The sequence below is a fragment of the Dipodomys spectabilis genome, unplaced genomic scaffold (genome assembly GCF_019054845.1).
Source record: "Dipodomys spectabilis isolate Male_0828 unplaced genomic scaffold, ASM1905484v1 ptg000069l, whole genome shotgun sequence".
Classification (NCBI taxonomy): domain Eukaryota; kingdom Metazoa; phylum Chordata; class Mammalia; order Rodentia; family Heteromyidae; genus Dipodomys; species Dipodomys spectabilis.
Genome location: NW_024870746.1, coordinates 1,145,850 through 1,168,669, shown reverse-complemented (window position 1 = coordinate 1,168,669; position 22,820 = coordinate 1,145,850). Strand labels below are relative to the sequence as shown.

The 22,820-nt window shown below is 46.5% G+C and overlaps 2 protein-coding genes across 9 annotated transcripts; one reads left to right on the top strand and one right to left on the bottom strand.

Moving 5' to 3' along the window:
* Positions 1-703: 703 nt before the first annotated feature.
* Ppox (protoporphyrinogen oxidase) lies at positions 704-4,593 on the top strand. Of its 5 annotated transcripts, none has more exons than XM_042681416.1 (13): positions 704-881; positions 1,110-1,203; positions 1,347-1,481; positions 1,616-1,731; positions 1,895-2,027; positions 2,324-2,468; positions 2,810-3,000; positions 3,403-3,463; positions 3,622-3,740; positions 3,812-3,922; positions 4,007-4,156; positions 4,285-4,327; positions 4,411-4,593. In XM_042681416.1, the coding sequence occupies exons 2-13, from the start codon at positions 1,117-1,119 to the stop codon at positions 4,551-4,553; spliced, it is 1,434 nt and encodes a 477-aa protein (XP_042537350.1). In that variant the 5' UTR covers positions 704-881; positions 1,110-1,116; the 3' UTR covers positions 4,554-4,593. The 5 variants fall into 5 exon arrangements, with proteins under 5 accessions (XP_042537350.1, XP_042537351.1, XP_042537352.1 ...); XM_042681417.1 differs by lacking the exon at positions 704-881 and adding an exon at positions 925-1,010 and having other exon boundaries at positions 1,109-1,203; XM_042681418.1 differs by lacking the exon at positions 704-881 and having other exon boundaries at positions 1,113-1,203; positions 1,600-1,731.
* Positions 4,594-4,689: 96 nt separating this feature from the next.
* B4galt3 (beta-1,4-galactosyltransferase 3) lies at positions 4,690-11,793 on the bottom strand. Of its 4 annotated transcripts, none has more exons than XM_042681424.1 (9): positions 11,722-11,783; positions 11,208-11,470; positions 10,670-10,812; positions 10,014-10,311; positions 8,787-9,022; positions 7,154-7,344; positions 6,917-7,039; positions 5,620-5,724; positions 4,690-5,481 (listed from the first exon to the last, which is right to left on the bottom strand). In XM_042681424.1, the coding sequence occupies exons 4-9, from the start codon at positions 10,273-10,275 to the stop codon at positions 5,208-5,210; spliced, it is 1,191 nt and encodes a 396-aa protein (XP_042537358.1). In that variant the 5' UTR covers positions 10,276-10,311; positions 10,670-10,812; positions 11,208-11,470; positions 11,722-11,783; the 3' UTR covers positions 4,690-5,207. The 4 variants fall into 4 exon arrangements, with proteins under 4 accessions (XP_042537358.1, XP_042537355.1, XP_042537357.1 ...); XM_042681421.1 differs by having other exon boundaries at positions 11,385-11,470; XM_042681423.1 differs by having other exon boundaries at positions 10,014-10,288; positions 11,385-11,470.
* Positions 11,794-22,820: the final 11,027 nt, after the last annotated feature.

Sequence of the window (22,820 nt, the reverse complement as noted above, 5' to 3'; positions counted from 1 at the left end):
GGGGGGGGGGCGGAGGGAGTGGGGGGGAGTGGGGAGTGGTGTCGACGCCGACACATAGGATGCCCAAACAGTGACGATTTAGTATTGTGGGGGAGAAGGAAGGCTAACTTTGAGAGTCGTGAAGCTGCGGAACGCAGAAACTAGAGTGCAAGACAGGTGTGCTGGGTTTTGCCGGAGATGGGGGCTGCCCCTTGAGGGCGCAACACCCGAGAATCCATGTTGACAAACACTGAGTACGTTGCCGGGCGTCCCTGGCTCCCGTAGGCCAGTCTGTTGCTAACATCAAGGAGCTGTTTATGGAGCAGCCTCCCCGCGGACTGGCCTCCAGTGTCCCGATCTGCTCTCCCCACAACCAAAGCTCACCCGGGCCCTTCCTCCACCCCCCCCCCCCCCAAACACACACACCCGGGCTCTAACCCTGGCTGGGCCTGGGAAACGAGCTGGGGAATGCAGACTGCCAGATTCAGTCTTGCATTCAGGCAACTGGCAAGACAGTGAAGGCTGCACCGATTAACTCCAACTCAGCAGCAAAGTAGTTAATCTGCTTTCAAGATTTTTACCCCTAGCCTTACATTGGCTCCGCCTCGTAGGGTCACTGCCAGTTCAGCACTTTCATTGGTGAATGTGATCCGGGACCTTTCAGGACCCACCAATCCAGAAGCAGGAAGGAAAGACTCTGGCACGTGCCGCTGGAATAGAGCGGACGGCGAGTCACAGTGGCCGAAAGGGCTGGGGGCAGGAGTAGTGGGCCGGAAGGGCTTGTTACCCTCTGGTGGCCCGGGAAACGCAACTTCTCAGAATTTTAGGTTGCTGCCGACCTCCTCATCCTGGCAGAGCCAGATAGCGTGGGCGTGGCCCTTATCTGCGAGCTCTGGAACCAGGTCTTGGCTTCTACTTCCTTTCCCCTCATTTTCTCTTTTCCCTAGCTTGTGGGTGTGTGCTGGCCCCTGGGTGAAGAACGTATTTATCCACCAGCAATTACTCACTCTGCCTTAGCTTCCCCTAAATAAGTGGGTGGCGAGGGAGGCGGGCGTGTGGAACGCGGAGCTCCCTTCTGAAGCTCAGGATACTGTGTGATCTGATGGTTTGTCTCCTGCTCTTTCTCCAAGCTTTGCAATGGGCCGGACCGTGGTGGTGCTTGGTGGAGGCATCAGTGGCCTGGCTGCCAGCTACCATCTGAGTCGAGCCCCCTGTCCCCCTAAGGTGAGTACCCTACCCGTACTATAGGTAGTAGCATCCTTTAATACTCTTCCATTTCCAGCAAAAGCCGGATGGATTCTAGTCCGAGGAACGCACCTATTCCCTCCACTACAGATGATGGTGCAGTGTCTCCCCTTTATCGCCAGGTGGTTCTAGTGGAGGGCAGCAAGCGTTTAGGAGGCTGGATCCGCTCCATTCGAGGGCCTGATGGCGCAATATTTGAACTTGGACCTCGGGGAATTAGGCCTGCAGGAGCCCTGGGCGCCCAGACCTTGCTCCTGGTGAGTGACTTGTGAAGTTTGTAGGGAAGTTTGCCCAAAGGACTTCTACTAAGTGGGGTAGAGTTGCAGGGAGGAAGTATGTGGTTCAGATCTTTCCTTAGTTTCTCCTCTTCCCGAGGACGTGTGGAGAGCAGGTTTCTGAGCTTGGCTTGGACTCAGAAGTGTTGCCTGTCCGGGGAGACCATCCAGCGGCCCAGAACAGATTTCTGTATGTTGATGGCGCCCTGCACCCCCTACCCACTGGCCTCAGGTAACAGGACCTTCCATTTACATTACACCCATTCTTAAATCCTTTCCATTTCTTCATCTCCATGTCAGTCAGCCTTCCCAGCAAAAGGGGGCCAAATGAATGAAAATGACACCCGGGAGTTGGGAAAGTAATTTTCTCTTCATTATGCCTTCCTCCAATGCAGGGGGCTACTCCGCCCTTCACCCCCCTTCACCAAACCTCTGTTTTGGGCTGGGCTGAGGGATTTGATGAAGCCCAGGGGCAAAGAGCCTGATGAGACTGTGCACAGTTTTGCCCAGCGCCGCCTTGGACCTGAGGTGACACTAGAGGCGTCAAACCTCTCCCCTTAAACTAGTTGCAAAACCCCTTCCTCGAACTTACCCCCAGGGTTCTTTTGTATTATTTCATGTGCCCTCTTCAACTCTTCAGATCGCTGAAATCTCCAGAAGTTAGTGTTGAGACTTAATGCAAATACTTTCACCTCTTTCTTATTATTTTATTAAGATTAGAAATACCCCCACCTTAAGCCCTCTCCCCATCAGCATTCCCTACCAACCAGGGGCAATGGTAATCTGTGTAGTTTATTCCTTGACCTCTCAGTCTCACCCTTAAGGTGGCATCTCTAGCCATGGACAGTCTCTGCCGTGGAGTGTTTGCAGGCAACAGCCGTGAGCTTAGCATCAGGTCCTGCTTTCCCAGTCTTTTCCAAGCTGAGCAAACCCATCGTTCCATAATACTGGGGCTGCTGCTGGGGGCCGGTAAGGAGAAGATTGGTTTAAAGATATTAAGGTCTGCCAAATTGAGGGTCTGGACTGGTGGGGGTGGGTTAGGATGAGTGACATCATCTTGATGTTCTTTTTTTGGGGGGGGGAGGGTTCCGGTCATGGGGCCTGAACTCGGCCTGGGCGCTGTCCCTCAACTCTTCAGCTCAAGGCTAGCACTCTACCACTTGAGCCAAAGCGCCACTTCTGGCTTTTTTCTTTTTTGCTTATGTGGTGCTGAGGAATCGAACCAAGGGCCTCAGGCATGCAAGGCAAGCGCTCTACCACTGAGCCACCTTCCCAGCCCATCTTGATGTTCTTTACTCCCTTCTCTGCAGGCCGGAGCCAACAGCCAGACTCAGCACTTATTCGCCAGGCCCGGGCTGAACGCTGGAGCCAGTGGTCACTTCGTGGAGGGATGGAGATGTTGCCTCAGGCTCTTGATACCCATCTGACTGGTAGAGGGGTCAGTGTTCTCAGAGGTCAGCCAGTCAGTGGGCTCAGCCTCCAGGCAGAAGGGCGCTGGAAGGTAGGAGAACCCTCTGGAGGGTAATGAACCTGTCACTCTGTTTCTGGTCAAGTGGTTTAATCAGGCCAGGGCTGATAGCACTAGTTCCTCAGTTTTTAGGCCTTTAGAAGTTACTAAGGGGTGCTCAAGGTTCTTAGACCTTATTTGTGCACCTTCCTCAAAGACCGCGAGGTACAAGTCTGAAGGTAGTAGTGGTACTGGTTTGGCTCAAGGATAGGGAAAGAACCTGACTGAACATTCCAAACTACTAATGATTTTTGTGTACATAATATTCATTCTCTTCAACCTTATCAACACCCTTTCCTATCAATTGGATATTTAGGAAACTAACAGTGAGGAAGCAAGTCCCACTTATAAAGTTCTCATTATTACTGCCTTTCTCAAATATCCTCATCCTCTCAGGTGTATCTAGGGGACAGCAGTCTGGAGGCTGACTACATTATTAGTGCCCTTCCAGCTTCAGGTAATGTGTAATGCCATCACCTCTCCAATCATTAAGAAGCAATAGCTTCTTGTGGCCAACAAGACCCCTGAAGTAGTCATCCCTGTATGAGTGTAATCCCCAAGATAGCTGAAAAAACTATAGGAATGTATCTTCAATCAGTCCCGTCTGAACTCCAGTGCTCAGCAAGCTGCTTCCTGCCGAGGCTGCACCACTGGCTCATGTCCTGAGTACTATCACTGCTGTGTCTGTAGCCGTAGTCAATCTGCAGTACCAAGGAGCACATCTACCTGTCCAGGTATGATACTGAAGGGAATGGGAGACAGGGGCTCAGCTGGAACCCTTCCCTTCTGATTTTTTTCTTTCCAGGGATTTGGACATCTGGTGCCATCCTCAGAAGACTCAAGTGTCCTAGGAATTGTGTATGACTCAGTTGCATTCCCAGAGCAAGACGGGAAACCCTCTGGCCTCAGAGTAACTGTGAGGACACTTTGCTTAGTGCGATTTCCTCTGTGCCCCAGTGTAGACAAGACCAGGCTGGTCAGTGCTATATTCTCTTCCTAGGTCATGTTGGGAGGTTCCTGGTTACAGAAGCTGGAGGCTAGTGGCTATGTCTTATCTCAGGAGCTGTTCCAACAGCAGGCACAGGAAGCAGCTGCCAGACAATTAGGCCTGAAGGATCCACCAAGTCATTGTTTGGTCCATCTACACAAAGTGAGTTGAGATGAATTTCCATCAGTTCCCCACTGTAGAACTTAAAAGGAGGGACTGGTGATATTTATGGTGTCAACAAAGGCTTGCGAAATCAGTAATGAATTTCTCTGCATCTTCTCTCTCATCAGCACTGCATACCCCAGTACACATTAGGCCACTGGCAAAAACTGGGTAAGTCGGGAATGCAATTGGGCAGAGGAAGGCTAAGTAAATCGGACCCTAGCTATAACATTCCTTTGATCCTTTCCTTCCAGAGTCAGCCATTCAATTCCTGACTGCTCGGAAGTTGCCCCTAACTCTGGCTGGAGCCTCCTATAACGGAGTTGCTGTCAATGACTGTATAGAGAGTGGGCGCCAGGCAGCAGTCACGGTCCTGGGCACAGAGCCCAACAGCTGACCACCAAATTCCACTCATGAAAATAAAAGTTGCTGGAGCTTAGCTTGCTCTCACTATCCTTTCACCTATAGGCATGAGGGTAGAGATGGAAATAAGGAAGGTAAAGTGTGCCTGTGATGCAGAAAGCAAAAGCAGAAGCGAGACAAAGTCCTTTATTAGAAAATATATCAAAATCCTAGCCCCCTGACCAGGACCAGAAGAGGGAGCTACTCCAGCACGTGGCAGAAAGTGCCCAGATTAGGGCTTCCTTCACCAGACAGCTTCCTTGGAACCATAAATAGAATAAATATTCACAGAGGTCCCAGGGGAAGCCAAATCACTCTTTTTGGAAGAGAGTGATCTCTGTGGAAGAGGAAGGGGCTTGGGGCCCAGCCCTGCTCCTACCCCAAGGGGCAAGGGATTCCCAGGAGTCATCACATAAAATCATGACATCAAGAATTCACAGTCATAAGCTCTGGCAGGTGACCCTAGAAAAAGGGACTGCCAAGTCTAGAGGAGCCCAGCTCCAGTCCAGCAGTGAGGAGAGGCCCCTGGCCCCTAGCATAGCACTAGAGTTCAGTTCCCCCACACTTCTCTAAGAGGAGTGAGGAGCTGAGGGTAGAGACAATACAGCCCCTTTGATGTAGGTTCAGGATTAAGGTGGGCAAGGAAGAATCAGCGTGAACCACGGGGGATTGTGTGGTTGGCAGTAGGCAGAGGACCAGGCCTAGCTGGAGGCCGGCGCTGCAGCATCTCTTGACGGAAGGCTTGGGAGGAACCAGGAGGGTAACGGGGACCAGAGGGGGCACGAGGACCCCGAGGATCAGTCCCAATGTCTGCTGTCACATTTGTATACAGAGGACCCAGCTCTCGAGCCAGCAATCTGTATGTCAGTGAGTTCATTCCATCTTGTGTCCAGGAATTCTGGGTACGGACCAGGAGGTCAAATCTGAGGGTTAGAAGTTGGAAACTAAGACACAGAAAGGAATAGACAGGAATCTAGAGACCTTTAGGGGTTAAGGGGCTTCCTGGCTAAGAATACAGAAACCTGAGAATCCAGTAACAATTCCCAGGCAATTCTCCCTACCTGTGGGGATTTTCCTCATTGCCCTTATCTCCTCGGTGCTTCACCATCTTATAGTGTCCCACAGATGTGGGGGGCCGAGAGATCTTCATCCCAGCCAGACGCACCCTATAGGAAAAAGTGAAGGGCTCTTGGAGGATCCAGCATGGAGGAAAGCTTCTGACAGGTGTATAAAAAGAGCAAAAGCTAGCAAAGAAGGGGCAGCATGTTTCTTTACACAAAGAACAATTATTATGGGTTAAGTAAAATTTTTTAAATTTTACTGTAGAGAAGGCAGGAGAAAATCACACAGAAAGAGGGAAATAGTAAAAGTTCCACGTATCCAAATTGGCAGGTCCCAGAGCCAGGCACCCTGGGGCCTTTAAACAATTGGTAAAGAGGTCAGTTTGTACCTCCTATGTTTGCTTCTCTCAGTATTTGCTCTTGCAGTCTGAGGAGGACAGGGAAAGGGGTCATTTTGTCAAGAAGACAAGACATGATTTGAAGTTACAGTCCCAAACTCAGCATTTTTCACCCATTTTTGGTGCTGAGGACCAAGCCTAGTATCTTGCACAAGCTAAGTATACACTCTACCACCAAACTGAATAGCCCCTTAATTGTTACTTAGAATTAATGGCTGAGCTACCTAATTCCTCTCTCCCTACTAGCACATGCTTTTTGTTTTTGTTTTTAAGTGGACACAAGCAATCAGGACCTTAAATCCTAATACTGGCAGATGAAAGCAAGGAGTAAAGATAGCCTGGGAATAAACTGAAAGAATGTGTACATTTGGAAATTTGCTGAGTACTTCACACCTCCCACAAAGATGAGAATCCACATGAGGATGTCATCCCAATGGACACAAGAAAGGGAGGCAATAGATCCAGCATACCAAGCCCAAGTATTCACACCACATATAAAACTGGGTCAGCTGAAGCTGAAGGTCAGAATGTTTCACATGTTAAAAAATGAGTTGGCATCATGCCAATGGCACAGGCCATTTTTTTTAAAAAGTAATTCTGATTACACAGGGCAGATCCTCTATCCCCTTATGAGTGTCAGGACGCAAGCCTACCAGAAGGCAGAACTAAACAGTCTCTAGGACACTCTCCAGCCCTGGAATCTCATGACAATATTTTCTATAACTAGGTCTTGAAAAAAAAACAGATGACAGAATGAACTGCAGTATACAAAGCCTTACCTGGGTAGACTAAAAGACTAAGGGAAAGGAATAGGCTCAGTGCAGGACAAAGAAGCTAAAGTTTAGTGTTGAAAGGCTGTGGTCAGGGGTAGGGGTGAAAGTGGTAGCATGAAGTCTGACCTGGTAGCAATGTCGTCATCCTCACCACCCCAGCCCCAGTATTCATTGGGGAAGCCATTCATCTTCAGGTATTGATCAGGAGTGAGCGCTGAGACCCCTCCAAAGTACTGAGGGTATGGAAGGCTAGGGAAAGAAAGATCCTTGCATGGCACAAATCTGAAAGACATCCCTACCCATGACCCCTGGGCTCTCCTACCATCATCTCCACACTTCCCAGCACCCTTCCATGCCCTCTACCTGTATCCAAACTTGTTCATGGCAACAGCTACATGGCGGGGTCCCCGGGGGTCACACACATACAGATTATGGTCGTTTTCTGGCAGGAGATCTACATCATGCAAGAACAGGCAGTCCCACTCTTCGTCACGAAGGGCCTCCCTCACCCCAACATTCAGTAGCTTTGCCCTGTTAAATGTTCCATTTCCAGCCTAGAAGATAATGAACAAGGACTGTAGACAGCATGGACAAGCAGGTGCTGAAATATAAACATGAAAAGGGGAATCTATGTGGAAAGAAGGGCAAGGAGAAAGACAAACTATCTCTTTCATTTGGCCAGTCAGTATTTTTTTTTCTTGCATGTTAGCATATGCTTGAGAGTTAGGTGCTGCTGTTTTAGCATTTCATCATAACAACCATGTAGAAAAAGTGGTGTATTATCTGTCGCTTCTTGCCTTTATTTTAGACAGTTAAATAATCTTCCCCTTTTTTTTTTGTCGGTCGTGGGGCTTGAACTCTGGGCCTGGGCGCTGTCCTTTAGCTCTTCAGCTCAGGGCGAGCGCTCTACCACTTGAGCTACAGCGCCACTCCCGGTTTTCTGGTGGTTTATTGGAGATAGGAGTCTCAGGGTCTCTCCTGCCCGGGCTGGCTTTGAACCGCGATCCTCAGATCTCAACCTCCTGAGTAGCTAGGATTACAGGCGTGAGCCACCAGCGCCCGGCTCTTCCCCTTTTTTGGTAGTACTGGGATTTGAACTTGGGGCTTCACCCTAGGCAGGTGCTCTATTCTCTATCCTTTTTCACTTTAGTTATTTTTTTAGATAGAGTCTCTTATCACTTGCCCAGGCCACCCTGGACCACAGTCCTCCTATTTATAGCTCAAACGTAGCTGGGATTACAAACCTGCATCACTAATCCCAGCTGATACGATGCTGGTTTTGATAACTTTTTGCTCATGCTGGCCTTGAACCTTGATCCTCCTGATCTCTACCTCTCAAAAGCTGGGATTACAGGCAGGAGCCACTAAGCCTAGCTTAAAGGGTTAGATAACTTGCTCATCCTTCTGTACAACACCTTAGTAACAATGAAATTATATTTAAAAATACCTAGTCCAAGGTCACACATGACACAAATAGTAGAGCTAGAATTTTAGCCCTCTGCCCAAGTACAAATTTGTAGAAACCACTAAACAAAAGAAAAACCATGGAGCTGGGTGCCAGTGGCTCACGCCTGTAATCCTACCTACAGAGGAGGCTGAGATCTGAGGATGACGGTTCAAAGCCAGCCTGGGCAGAAAAGTCCGTGAGACTCTTATCTCCAGTTTACCACTAGAAAACCGGAAGTGGTGCTGTGGTTCAAGTGGTAGAGCACTCGCCTTGAGCTGAAGAGCGCAAGGACAGCGCCCAAGCCCAGAGTTCAAGCCCCACGACCAACAAAAAAAAAAAAGAAGAAAAAAACCATGGAAGATATGAGAGGAACATACCCTAAACAGAATAAGGAGATGTATGAGAATAACAAATTTAAGAACAAGGCCAGGTGCTTCACTTCCAATCTGCCCTCTTGCAATGATTCTGGGTACCCAATAAGTTAGAGTGAAGTGGCATTTACTTACAGCTTCCTCACATGAAAAAGAGTAAGGTGCAAATGGAAAGTACCTGATGGATGACATAGATGCCATAAGCAAGCTGCTGGCGCTGCAGGAAGGGGTGTAGATGGTAGAGCAGCAAACGCAGGTGGTGCTCCCGGGCACGATGGGGCACAATAATGGCTGTTCGGGAGCGGGGTTCACACCCAGCGGGGCGGTACCGGCCCCCCGGTTCCACCCGAGGATTCCGCTCTACAATCTCTGCTAGTGATGGCACTGGGCTAAAGGACACCGACACAGGGCCCACTGTTGGGAAAGGAATGGTAAGTTCAGGCAGATTGGAAGGGAAAGGAGAAAAGAATGAGCAGTAGGGCCTGGGAATACATCTGGCCCTGAGTTCAGTTTTCCCCAGGGCTCATTCAGAAACTTTACAAGCCTTGGATTTCCCTTTGTTTATTTTTTTATTTTGGTCATGGGGCTTGAACTCTGAGCCTGGGCACTGTCCCTCAGCTCTTTAGCTCAAGGCTAGTGCTCTACCACTTGATCCACAGTGCCACTTCCAGTTGTTTTATGGTGGTTAATTGGAGTTAAGAGTTTCACAGGGGGCTGGGAAGGTGGCTCAGTGGTAGAGCGCTTGCCTTGCATGCATGAGGCCCTGGGTTCGATTCCTCAACACCACATAAGCAAAAAGAAAAAAGCCAGAAGTGGCATTGTGGCTCAAGTGGTAGAGCGCTAGCCTTGAGCTGAAGAGCTGAGGGACAGTGCTCACGCCCAGAGTTCAGGCCACACAACCAGACCAAAAAAAAAAAAAGAGTTTCACGGACTTTCCTACCTGGGCTGGCTTTGAACCACAATCCTTAGAGCTCAGCCTCCTGAGTAGTTAGGATTACAGGCATGAGCTACCAGCGCCTGGTTGGGTTTCCCTTTATTCAGACAGCTGCTCAAAGCCTGGAAGGGGCAGACTCTCACATGGCCTACCTTCTTAATTTAGGGTTTTATAACTTTGTCCCATTCCACAGTGTTTGAAGCTAAAGTTGGGAGAGGGAGAGAATAGAACTTCCAACTAGCTAATTAAGCCAGGGTACATCTACAAAGGGAATAATTCCTAGCTTGAGGCAGGAAGAGCCCATAAATGAACAGGCAGTGGAAGGCTGTGACTCAATCAAAGAGCCTAAATTCTAATTCAGAGTCCACTCTTCCTCTACCTCAGCCCAACTTCAGTATACATTAATCTATATCCCATCTTGTGACTGCCCAATATACCTTGTCATTTCTTTCAGTTTTCTTTTGTACTCACCTAAGAGAGGAGACCGTTCAGGACAGTAGGGCAGAGCTTGAGGAGCTAGAGGACCTCCTGGGGCTACAGGGGCCCCAGGCAGGTGACTGAGGTTACTGTAGACATCCCGGGGGTGAGAATAGTCAAATGTTGGCCCCTGATCTCTGCCAAATAGGGCACTAAGACTTCGGAAGCCCCCTAGTGACAGGTACATCATGACAGCCAGCTGGGAGCCCACAAGCAGGGCCAGGGTACAGGGCCTCTCCAACAGCCTCCGCAACATCCTGACTTGAGGTCTGAGGAGGGAGAGAGGAGACTTCTGGGAGGAGGCAAGAAGACAGCAAGCCAGCAGGAAGATTAGCAGATCAGAAATGAAGAAGGGTGCCAGGGGCAGGAAGGAAAAACAGGCAGAGAACAAAGTCATAGAAATAAACACACAGGTGTATAGTCAGTCACACAAGGAAAGGAAATACCTAGAATGTAACCACCAGTAGTTCTAACACCTGTCACTTTCAACCCATGTTTTACTTCCATACACGTCCCCTCCCACCCCCAAATCACTCCTACCATCTATTCTCAGTCCCTACCCCTGAGAATGCTTTTATCATTCAAGTTCCATGTTCATTTCACAAGTCTCTGATGTCCCTCCAGTCTTAAAGAAGGGAAGACAGACTTACCTAGGTTCAAGCTGTCTTCTTCCGGACAGTGGGGGCTCCAGGGGGTTCTGGGGGTACACCGATGTGAGGCATTATCTAGAACTAGAAATGTCACAAAAGAGAGGAAGGCTCCATCCAGCTCCTCACAGCAAATCTGGTACCAGCTGGAACAGAAGTGATCAATGATAATCAAACACTTGCATGCAGAAATCAAGGTTTGTGGGGTGTGGCTCAAATGAGATAATACCTGTGTTCAAACCCACCACCACCACACATCATCATCATCATCATCATCATCATCGAAACTAGTTTTCCATCAGGGGAAGTGAAGGAAATTGTTTGGAAAGAAAAGGAGGTGTGCAGAGGACAGACACTAGGTTATTGGCCTTTCTCCCTGGCTACTCTGGAGTGAGTATGACAGTGTCAGGTCTGTACTTAACCCTCAATCGCAACTGAGCAGATTATTTTGGGAAGTAAGAACTGGGCAACAAATGGGGGTGTCGCTCCCCGCCCCCCATCCTGAAAACCCGTTGAAGAGGCAAGACAGTCATGACAGGACCTTGGAGTGGCTTCAGGAGAAGCCAGGGCGAAGTAGGAAACAGGCTCCTTCCGTTCTTCACGAGCCAGGGAGCTTGCTTGGCAGGTGCAGGGAGCATGACCACCTGGGAGCTGCAAGCCAGCAGCCACGAAGCGAGCGTAGCGCTGACGGGAGCAGGGTGGGGGTGGCGTCCTTTACCTTTCTACCTTTCCAGGTTCTAATGCGGGTGGGGAGGAGGGTGACTGCCGATGCATAGGTGGTCAGGGGTACCTGGGCAGGCTCACCTGGAGGGGCGTGGCAAGGGATGTACCCGGGGATTAACACCCCGTTCTTTCGGAGCACACCCATTTCATCTATCTCCCCCTCGTTTGCCTTGCCGTGCAAAATGTGCCCACCCGGCACCCGTCCACACTTCTGCGCGGGACCTCCGTCCCTACTCAAGCTTTTCTCTGGCCTTTGCCCAAAACTTCTCACTCTCCTGACCACCTGAGCCGTTCTCCGAGGCTTCTCCCGTCACGGTCCTCAGTTTACATACCTAGTGGGCTTCCAGTCGTCACCGCCACCCCGACAGCCGGGCAGGGGCTGCGGCCGCCATCTTGGAAGCGGGCGCCGCGGGGCGTGGCCTTTGCGTCACAGAGGCGGAACTTTGGGGGCGGAGGAACGCTCGTGCGGCCTCCGGGTCCCGGCGGGACGGCGGCGGGATTCCATTATCTCACCTCCCGGGGTGGTGAAGACGGTAGTTCAGCTCTTTCTTTTGCGCTGGGACTGAAACTGACCCCCGAGAGGCTGGTGGAGTTTCTGCTTCGGACGACCTCACTCGCGCAGGGGGGTCAGAGCCCTTTTCCCCGACTGTCATCGGCGTCCCCTGCAACCCAGAGCCATTTTAAATCAAGTTTATTTCTCGCTCAGGCTGCAGAGTTGCTGTTGTATCCCCGTGCTTTAAGTGGAGACAGTTAATAAAACTAAGAAACGGTGAGTGTGCAGGGAAACATACCTGCTTTAATGTAAGACAGTGTTTCCCTAGGTGTTGGAATAAAACGGAGGCTACATTTTATGGGTTGTATTGTGGGGTATATATATACATATATATATGTATATATATGTATATTTAAATTAATTCTTATTTTTTTACTTTTGTGCCGGCCCTGGGGCTTGAACTCAGGGCCTGGGTGCCATCTCTAAGATGTTTTGTTCAAGGCTAGTGCTATACCACTTGAGCCACAGCTTCATTTCCAGCTTTTTTTTTTTTTCCAGCTTTTTTTTTTTGATGGTTAATTGGACATAAAAGTCTCAGGCAGGAAAGTCTGGCACATATTTTTGTTGTTGTTGTTGTTGTGGGTTTTTTGTTTTTGTTTTTGCCAGTCTTGGGGCTTGAACTCAGGGACTAGGGCACTGTCCCTGAGCTTCTTGAGCTTCTTTTGTTCAAAGCTAGCACTTTACCACTTGAGCCACACCACCACTTCTAGCCTTTTCTGCTTATGTGTTACTAAGGAATGGAACCCAGGGCTTCATGTAGGCATATGCATAGGCAAGCATTCTACCACTAAGCCACATTCCCAGCCCCCCATATTGTATTTTTAAAAAATAAATGAGGCTGGGAATGTGGCTTAGTCGTAGAATACTTATGAGCATGTATGAAGCCCTGGGTTCCATTCCTCTACCACATAAACAGAAAAAGCTGGAAAGTGGCATTATGGTTCAAGTGATAGAGTGTTAGCCTTGAGCAAAAAGAAGCTCAGGGACAGTGCCCAGGCCCTGAGTTCAAGCCCCAGGGCTAGCAAAAAATAAAAATGTTTGAAACTGGGAGAGCAAGGGAGGAGGTAACATTGGCCAAAAAGAAGTATACTCTTTATCTGACTTATGTAACTTTAACTCCTCTGAACATCACCTTTAAAATAACAATTAAAAAATCATTTGTTGGCCAGGTGCCAGTGGTTTACCCCTGTAATCCTAGCTACTCAGGAGGCTGAGATCTGAGGATCATGGTTCAAAGCCAGCCTGGGCAGGAAAGTCTCTGAGACTCTTTATCTCCAGTAAACCACCAGAAAACTGGAAATGGCACTGTGACTCAGATGGTAGAGTGCTAGTCTTAAGCTGAAGAGTGAGGGATAGTGCTCAGGCTCAGAGTTCAAGCCCCACAACCGAAAAAAAAAATCATTTATTTTGGCCAGGCATCAGTGGCTCACACCTATAATCCTAGGTCTGGAAGCTGTGATATGAGGATGGTGGTTCAAAGCCAGCACAGTCAGGAAAGTCTGTAAGACTTTTATCTCCCATTAACCACCAAAAAGCCTGAAATAGCTATTGAGCTGTGACTTTTTGATCTGTAGCTCAAGTGGTCGATCGCTAGCTTTGTACCAAAAAGCTCAGAAACAATACCCAGGTTCTGTGTGCAAGCCCCAGGACGGCACAAAAAGAATTTAAGTAAAATAAATAAATGTTTGAAGCCGGGTGGGGGAGGCTCATGTCTGTAATCCTAGCTAGTGAGAGGCTGAGATAAGATCAAGATTCAGAGCCAAATAGGGAAAATCCATGGTCAATCTCCAATTAATCACCAAAAAGCTGGAAGTGGAGCTGTGGCTCAAATGGCAGAGTGACAGCCTTAAGCAAAAAAGCTAAGTGACAGTACCTAAGCCTTGAGTTCAAGCCTAGTAACTGCACTAAAAAAAATAAATAAAAGTAATTGTTCATGCCAAGCAAACAATAAGAAACTCAGTGTCTACCTCAGAAAGTTCATGGTCTCTTGTGTATGTATGAGGGAAGGAAGGGATGGAAATGGTGCACTGTGATAAATATGATAACCCAGAAATGACACCTCATTCATATGTGGAGATTCCAGGAAGGCTTTCTAGAAATAGCGATGGGCTAATGGGAAGTCTGAAGGATTTGTCTATAATAAGTCATGCTTTATATGATTTTATTTTGTTGTTATTGGTGGTGGTGATGGTCTTGGAGCTTGAATTCTGGGCCTTGGCACTATCCCTGAGCTCTTCAGCTCAAGGCAAGCATTCTACCACTTGAGTTACTGGGCCACTTCTGGTTTTCTGGTGGTTAATTGGAGATAAGAGTCTCAGACTTCTTGCCTAAGCTGGCTTCTAACCATGATCCTCATATCTCAGCCTCCTGAGTAGCTAGGATTGCAGGCATGACCACCAGCGCCTGGCGATTCTACTTTTATTTTGTTTGTTTTTGCCAGTCCTGGGGCTTGAACTCAGGGCCTGGGCACTGTCCCTGAGCTTCTTTGTTCAAGGCTAGCACTCTATCACTTGAGCCACAGCACCAATCCTGGCTTTTTTTGTGTATGTAGTAGAGGAATTGAACCCAGGGCTTCATGCATACTGGGAAAACACTCTACCACTAAGCCACATTCCCAGCTATGATTCTATTTTTAATGAGAGTTGTAATTCATATAGATAAGTAATCAGCATACATATTATTTCCTGTCTGGTATAGGTTCAACTACCTCCTACTTCCCAATTTTGAGGAGAAAAAGAACCCCACATATTTATTCATGATTGTATTCCTAATCTGTAAATGTGTGTGTTCTCTATTTTGTTTTATGTCTGTTGTAGCTGACAGTTCCTTCATGAGTTAAGTAAGAGAAATACACATTCAAAGTGAGAGTAAATATGATATCCATGTCCATCAGACAGGATGTGTGATTAGAATACAAGAAAACATTGCTTTTAAAGCCAAAAAAAAGAAAGAAAAGAAAAAGAAATGCACATTCAGTTTTTTCTCCCTAACCAAACTTCAGAAGGGCTCCTCTTCGCCCTCTTTTTAACTAGGTCTTATCCTGGAGTCCTATCTTTGGCGTGCTTAGGCACTTTAAGCAAGAATCCTGTCCAGCCAGATAAGCCGGAGCCCCTTTTCCCTCCCCTGCCCCACCCCTTGATATCTGATCACTTTTTTCCAGCTTTCAGCAAGAATCCTGTTAAGTCCATTTATCAAGAATCCTACCTTAGATGTAAGTTTTCTTCCATACCCAGAATCCTTTATTATTTAGTCCCCACTGTCCTTACCTATCAGAATTTAAGTTTCATTGGTCTCCTGCCCTCCCCTCCTCTTCTTCCCTCTCCCCCCCCACAACAGTCTTTTTTTACCCTCTGTGTGTGATGGTCCTGGCGCTTGAACTCCGGGTGTGGTCTCTGAGCTTTTTGTGCTCAAGGTTAGTGTCCTACCATTTGAACCACAGCTCCATTACCAGCTTTTTGGTAGTGAATTGGAGATAAGAATTTCAGAACCAGGCGCCTGTGGCTCAAGCCTGTAATCCTAGCTACTGAGGAGGCTGAGGTCTGAGGGTCACAGTTCAAAGCCAGTCCAGGCAGGAAAGTCTGTGAGACTCTTATCTCCAATTAACTACAGGAAATTATGAAGTGGAGCTGTGGCCCAAGTGGTAGAGCGCTAGCCTTGAGCTGAAGAGTGAGGGACTGTGCCCAGGCCCTATGACTGACAAAAAAAAGAAAAAAGAGAAAAAGAAAAAAAGAAAAAGAAAATTTCAGGGACTTTCCTACCTGGGCTAGCTTTGAATCATGATACTCAGATCTCAGCCTCCCAAGTAGCCAGGATTATAGGTGTAAGGGACCAATGCCCAGCTCTTTTAGTCTTTCTTACTGTTTTAACAGCTGTCTGAATAAGTCCTTTCGGGGGAAAAAAAATAAGCTGGGCATGGTTGTATGCACTTGTAATAACAAGTGCATTTAGGGGGATCTGGAGTTCCAGGCCAGCCTGGGATACATAGTGAGACCCTGTTTCAACTACCCCCGCTTCCACATACACCAAGAAAAGAATAACAACAAAAGAATATGATAAGATGTGAATCAACTTTTTGGACTTTAGTTCTAAGTTGGAAGAGATGTTACAAAAAGTTGGGATTGTAGTGGGATTGTGGTTCAGTTGGTAGAGTGCTAACAAATGAGTGAAACTATCAGGTACCCAGTTTGAACCCTGGTGTTGGACCAAAAAGAAAAAAGTTAAGAGTTAGAGGAGAGAATAAAAGGCTTTGTTGCAAAAGGCGGATAAGTCATAATTTTTACCTTTTTCTGAAAATTATCTTTTTTTTTTGGTTGGGGTAGGCATTCAATTTAGGGCCTTATGCTAGCACTCTACAACTTGAGTTTTTTGGTATTTTGCTGGTTAATTGAAGGTCATAGTCTCTTGGACTTTTCTTCTCCTCAAGCTGACTTTGAAACTTAGTCCTCAGATCTCTCAGCCTTCTGAGTAGTTAGGCATGAACCATTAGCACCCAGTAAATATTACCTCTTAATAGTTGAGCATTGTTCTAGGCAGAGGATACAGTAAATGCAAAAGTCTGGAAATGAGAGGTATGGTTTAAATGATAAGACCCTGGGTTCAATTCCTAGTATCCATAAAGCAAAGGCGGGGAAGGGGGTCTGAAAATGAGAAAGAACTTAGAAAATTTGACTAGACAACAGAATGATCCTGTATGATACGTATAAACACCCTGTTCAACCACAACAACAAATAAATAAATAAATGAGTTTGGGTTTTATCCCAAGGACAAGAAGACGTTAAAGTTTTCTGAATAGAGTGCTATAATCAGTGACATTTTTGACATCAGAGACAGAAAGAGATATTTTAAAACTGCTAGGAGGCAAACAGGACTTGATGACTGAGTAGATGTGCTAAGTTGCTGAGGTAGAGGACTCTAAAATGATTGTCGGATTTCTTTCTTGGATCAGTGGATAGATAGTACTGCTTTTGTTGTTGCTGCTATGATTCAAACCAAGGGCCTTGGCTGTGCTAGGCAAGCACTCTGACCTGTGCTACATCTCCCACTGGTGCTATTTATTTATTTATTTATTGCTAGTCCTAGGGCTTGAACTCAGGTCCTGGGCACTGTCCCTGAGCTCTTTCTGTTCAAGGCTAGCACTCTACCACTTGAGCTACAATGCCACTTCCAGCTTTTTCTGTTTATGTGGTACTGAGGAATCGAGCCCAGGGCTTCATGCATGCTAGACAAGCACTCTACCACTAAGCCACATTCCTATCCCCTACTGGTGCTATTTAATAAGCAAAACTTAGGAAAAGTGACATTTGTGATGAGAGGTAGACAACAATATGTAGACTTAATGAGTTTGAAGTAACTCAAAGTGAGATAATACTGGGTTTGAATGCAATACCACCTTTAAAACACATTTGTTTTGTGACTGAGCAATATACTCCCTGGGTTTCAACTATAAAACATTAAGAGGTTTTAGATAATTAGCAAGAACCATAGAAAAATACTAGCAGGCAGCAGATCTTCAATGCATCTGAACTGTGAGCACAAAATATGAGCCGAGTAAATGCTCTGATTTATAAAGGAACTTGCTATGGAAGTAAAATAAGATTGTGCACAGATTGTGTAATGAAATATGGTTCTCCCAGAGGGCAACAACAGGAAACCTTAAAATATGCAGATCATAACTTAGGGTGGGAAGCAAGACTAGGTCCTAAAAATAACCAGTGGAAAAAGAGAGCTAGAGGCATCACTCAATGGTATCACTCCAGCCAAGGCATCACAAAGCCTTGCATTCAAATCCCTAGTACAACCAAAACATTTTTGACCATTTTCTTTGTTCTTTTGGCTTTTAGACAGGGTTTCCCTATATAACCCAACCTAGTCTTGAACTCATCATCCTCCTGCCTCCTGCCTACATGTCCCACGTGGTAGGATTACAGGCATGCATCACCACACCTAGTGAGGACAGGATCCATATCTTCCCTATTATCCCCTGAATGTAACCAAGGCCATTTGAGCTAAATTTGACAAAAAAAAATCCCATTTTAGACAAGACTTAGTTCCTTGGTATAGTTATTTTTTATGCTAATGCAGTTTGGAATGAGGGAAAAACAAAAACAGAGAGTCAGCAAAAAGACAATTGCCATACACTGACCACTTTAAAAGGCAGAGACCATGCCAAGCCTTTACATTATTATATTAAGCTTTGACAACCTTACTCAAGTCAGATAGTAACCAACTCATTTTTCAGATAAGAAAAGCAAGATTCACAGAGATCAAGTGACTTAAGTGAATCATTACATGTAAGTAGTATCCTTCCCAAATGCTGTGAGAATATGATTACATCACTTTACAACCTGGTGTTGTGTGTTTGTGTGTGTGCATGTGTGAACATACACACATGCTTTTTTACTCAAGACTGGTGTACTGCCACTTAAGCCATACCTCTGCTTCCAGATTTTTGCTGGTTAGTTGGAGATAAGAGTCTTTAGGCTTTGTTTGCTGGCTTGGTTTTGAACCTTAGTCCTTAGATCTCAACCTTCTCAATGGTTTGTTTATTGACCAGATAAAAACAATTTTTATCCTTTACTCTAGACTTATTTTAGTGCCTTTTTTTTTTCCAGTCCTGGGGTTTATACTTAGGTCCTGGGTACTCTCCCTGAGCTTCTTTTGCTCAAAGCCAGTACTCTACCACTTGAGCCATAGCACCACTCCCTGGCATTGAGGTACTGAGGAATCAAACCCAGGGCTTCGTGCATGCTAAGGCAAGTACTCTACCACTAAGTCACATTCCCAACCCCCAATTTTTTTTCTACATTTTCAGCTGTCTCTAGTGCTTGTTTTCATCTGTGTTGTAAAGAGAATTTCCTGGTATGCCTCAATGAAGTTGGATGTGAATACAAAATGTGTGTCACTGTTTATGTGGGTTTGTGGGGCCGTTGCTAGTTGACCAAAGACTGTAGGGATGTTTAAACCAACTTCCCCCCCTCCCTTTCCTTCCCAAAGCTACTTGAGTACTCTGGGTCTGTCCCCATATAAGGTTCTATCTGGGGAAGTTGTTCAGTATTGTTGTTCCCCCTTCTCCTCTAATTGTCCCCCTCCTCCAACCCTCCCCCCCCCCCCTTTCTGAATGTTTTTAGAACTGGTGGTTTCCTCCAGCTGTCAGCTGGTTACTCTTGTTGCCAATGATTCTGGCTTCTTCCCAACAACATTCAATGGGGAAGGTATTCAATTGGCTCAGAAGCATCCTCTTAACCAATAGGATATAAATACATTAAAATCCATTTACTTGCCTCTTCCTCCCTCACAAGCCCTGACCAATGAGATGCTGTTTTGTTATTGTTTTTTCACTTACTGACAGTCTGGTATTTTAGAAAACAAAATACCATAATAAAGAAACGGGACTAGTGGTAGAGTAGAAACATCAAAACCCATTCCACAGTACCCTCCAGAATGCCTGGCTCCCCCACCTCCATCCATAAAAGTAGTGGTGGGACAAATGCCCAGATTTCGGGGCTGGGAAGGTGGCTCAGTGGTAGAGCACTTGCCTTCATGCCTGAGGCTCTGGGTTCGACTCCTCAGCACCACATAAGCAAAAAGAAAAAAGCCGGAAGTGGCGCTGTGGCTCAAGTGGTAGAGTGCTAGCCTTGAGCTGAAGAGCTGAGGGACAGCGCACAGGTCCAGAGTTCAGGCCCCATGACTGGACCTAAAAAAAAAAAAAAAAAAAAAAATCCCAGATTTCCTCTGCTCTAACCACGGAAGCAGAGAATTTCAGAGGCCAGAGAAATATAAAGGTATGGGCCAAAGGGGGCTAGGAATGTGGCTTAGTGGTAGAGAGCTTGCCTAGCATGCATGAAGCCCTGGGTTCGATTCAGTACCACATAAACAGAGAAAAAGCCAGAAGTGGTGCTATGGTTCAAGTGGTAGAGTGCTAGCCTTCATCAAAAATAATCTCAGGAGCCAGGCGCTGGTGGCTGGCTCACGCCTGTAATCCTAGCTACTCAGGAGGCTGAGATCTGAGGATTGTGGTTCAAAGCCAGCCTGGGCAGGAAAGACGGTGAGACTCCTATCTCCAATAAACCACCAGAAAACCGGAAGTGGCGCTGTAGCTCAAGTGATAGAGTGCTCGCCTTGAGCTGAAGAGCTGAGGGACAACGCCCAGGCCCAGAGTTCAAGCCCCACGACCTACAAAAAAAAAAAAAAAAAAATCTCAGGAACAGTGCTCAGGCCCTGTGAGTTCAAGCCCCAGGACTGGCAAAAGAAAAGGAAGGAAGGAAGGAAGGAAGGAAGGAAGGAAAAAAGACAGAAGAAAAGGAAGGAAAATTTAAAAAAAGAAAAGAGCCCAATTCAATTTATTGTTTAAATCTTCCTCAGCTCAAACTTGCCATCTCATCAAATGGTTGTACAAACTCTGCTTTAACTTCTCTAACGAGAAGCTTACTCCTTTGTCAATCACTGATGCTTTTTTGTTTGTTTGTTTTTGCTTTTTTCCTTCCTTTTGGTGCCGTCACTGGCGTTTAAACGCAGGACATCACACTTTCACTTGGTCTTTTCTGCTCAAGGCTGGCATTTTGTCCCTGAGCCTTACCTCCACTTCAATTTTTGCTGGTTAATTGGAGATAAGAATCTCAAGGGGGTCTGGGAATGTAACTTAGTGGTAGAGTGCTTGCCTAACCTGAAATGTCCTGGGTTTGATTCCTTAGTACCACATACACAGAAAAAGCCGGAAGTGGAGCTGGGCCTCACGTGGTAGAGTGCTAGCCTTGAGCAAAAGAAATTCAGGGACAATGCCCAGGATCTGAGTTCAAGCCCCAGGAACGGTTAAAAAAAAAATCTCAGGGATCTTTCTTACTTTCTTTTTTTTTTTTCAGGTAAGGGGTAGGTTTATTCAGTAGACCTGCTGGGACCAGGCCAGGTTGGCACTCCAACTGGGAAAGGCCTGAGAAAGAGAGAGAGCTGGTAAAAAGAGGTGGGAAAGAGAGCAGGGAAAGAGAGAGAGTTGGGAAAAAGAGCTAAGAGCTGGAAAAGAGCTGAGAAGGAAAGAGCTGAGAGAGAGCGTCTGAGCCTGGGCTAGGCCTTGTCTAGGGTATGGGCGGAGAAAGGTGTGGCCACATCAAATTCAGATGTGATCTCAGCAGATGCAGATGTGACCTCTTCCAGGTGTGCCAGTTGCCTAGGTAATGCAGGTACTGGGTGGAGACTTTGCTGCGAGGAAGGTAGAGTCTTCTTGCCATCCAGGGGCGGACCTTACCTTCCAGCCTTTTAATAATCATGAAATAGGGCGTAGATTCTCTCTGGCTACTTCCTGCTGACAAGGGGCGTTGACATTAGGGGTAAAAGGCTGGAATTTGGTCCCCTTCTCAGGGATCTTTCTACCTAGGTCTCTTTGAACAGTGAACCTCAGAGGTAGGTAGCTGCAGCTACCTCAGTAACTAGCAGCATTATAGATATGAGCCGCCAGTGCCAGGCTTACTAATGCTGCCTTCCCTTCTCCCCGTCTTTACTGTTGTCTCTACACTTTTAAGATCAGATTCTCAAATAATAGATTTAGTGCCTCCTTTCTTCCTGTTTCTTCTTCCTGCTCTTGTTTTCTGCTCATGAAGGCAAGTAACTTGAGGATACAGAGCTCATCTTGGTTCTTACAGGAAGGTTAGGAAGGTTCTTGCATCCTCAGAAAGAACTGGTTGGAATCTTTTGGGGTATTAGGTACAGCCATATCCTGGGTCTGGGAGGGGAAGATCATTCTAGAAAGGAGTTACCTGAGGGCTGGGACACTCATAATTAAGTTTTCTTTGAAGAGCTAGCTTCTTTCTGCACTCCCTTTCACTGTATGCTCCTACCTACTTACATATACATCTGATCACAGGTAGCTTCTAAGCTTAAGCCCTTTCTGGAAAAATAAATCTTTGTCAGTAAGAATTCTATTCAGTGAGCAAAAAAGTTCTTCTTAAAATAAATATATATAGAAGTGATTTATGAAATGTAAATTGCCAAGAGCATTAAAGAAACATGAAAAGGGCTGTCCTAATTACCCGTTCCTCAGAATTCAATCAAATTTTACACCCCTTAACTCTCATAGTCCATTAATTCCAGGCCTTAATCTCAGCAGTTTATTTTGCCCTTTTCTTATGGTTCCTTTGATTATTTCATTGTTTCTCAATGGGGAAAAAAAAGGCACACACCTCCTCCTGAATGTAATCTGTTTATTTTCCTCCGTAATGATATATTTTGTCATTGAGCTTTCCATAGGGCTGTGCTTACTGTACCATGAGCTCATAATGCTAAGGTCCATAAATATACTAGTTGTGGCCCAGTTTTGCTATCTAGATTAAACAGTTCAGTATCACTGGTCTCATTCCACTCTCTGATCCTCTCTCCTCATGCCTGGTTGTTGGGAGGGCCAAAGGACATGCCAGGGATCAAGCGTATTAGTGGAGACATGTTTACTGGAAAGAGGAGTAGGGACAATTTGCTTACTGATGAACAGGGAGCAGACAATGTGCTGGGTAGTGTAAAGTACGGCCCCTGTGTAAGGATTTGCCTGGTTTAGAACTTGATTATCAAAGTCCGGTTCCAATGCATATAGCACACACAAATGCTACAACCGCCACATCTGCCTCTCAGCTCCATAAACCTATCTGAACACCCAACCCATCCATATTTGACATCCCAGGAGGGGCTACATTGGAAGGGTGAGTCATCTTTGGTTCTCACATCCGCCCTTCTTTCATCATCACCTCAAGGTCTTCTTTATATATAGCTACTCCCTTACCTCCACATTTGGCCTGCTTCTCAGTTACTAGTGGTTATCCTGCTTCTGCTACTCAAAACTCTGTTTTTACAGGCTCCCCCCTGTGCCCCCTATGACACACATGCAGAACTCCTCAGGT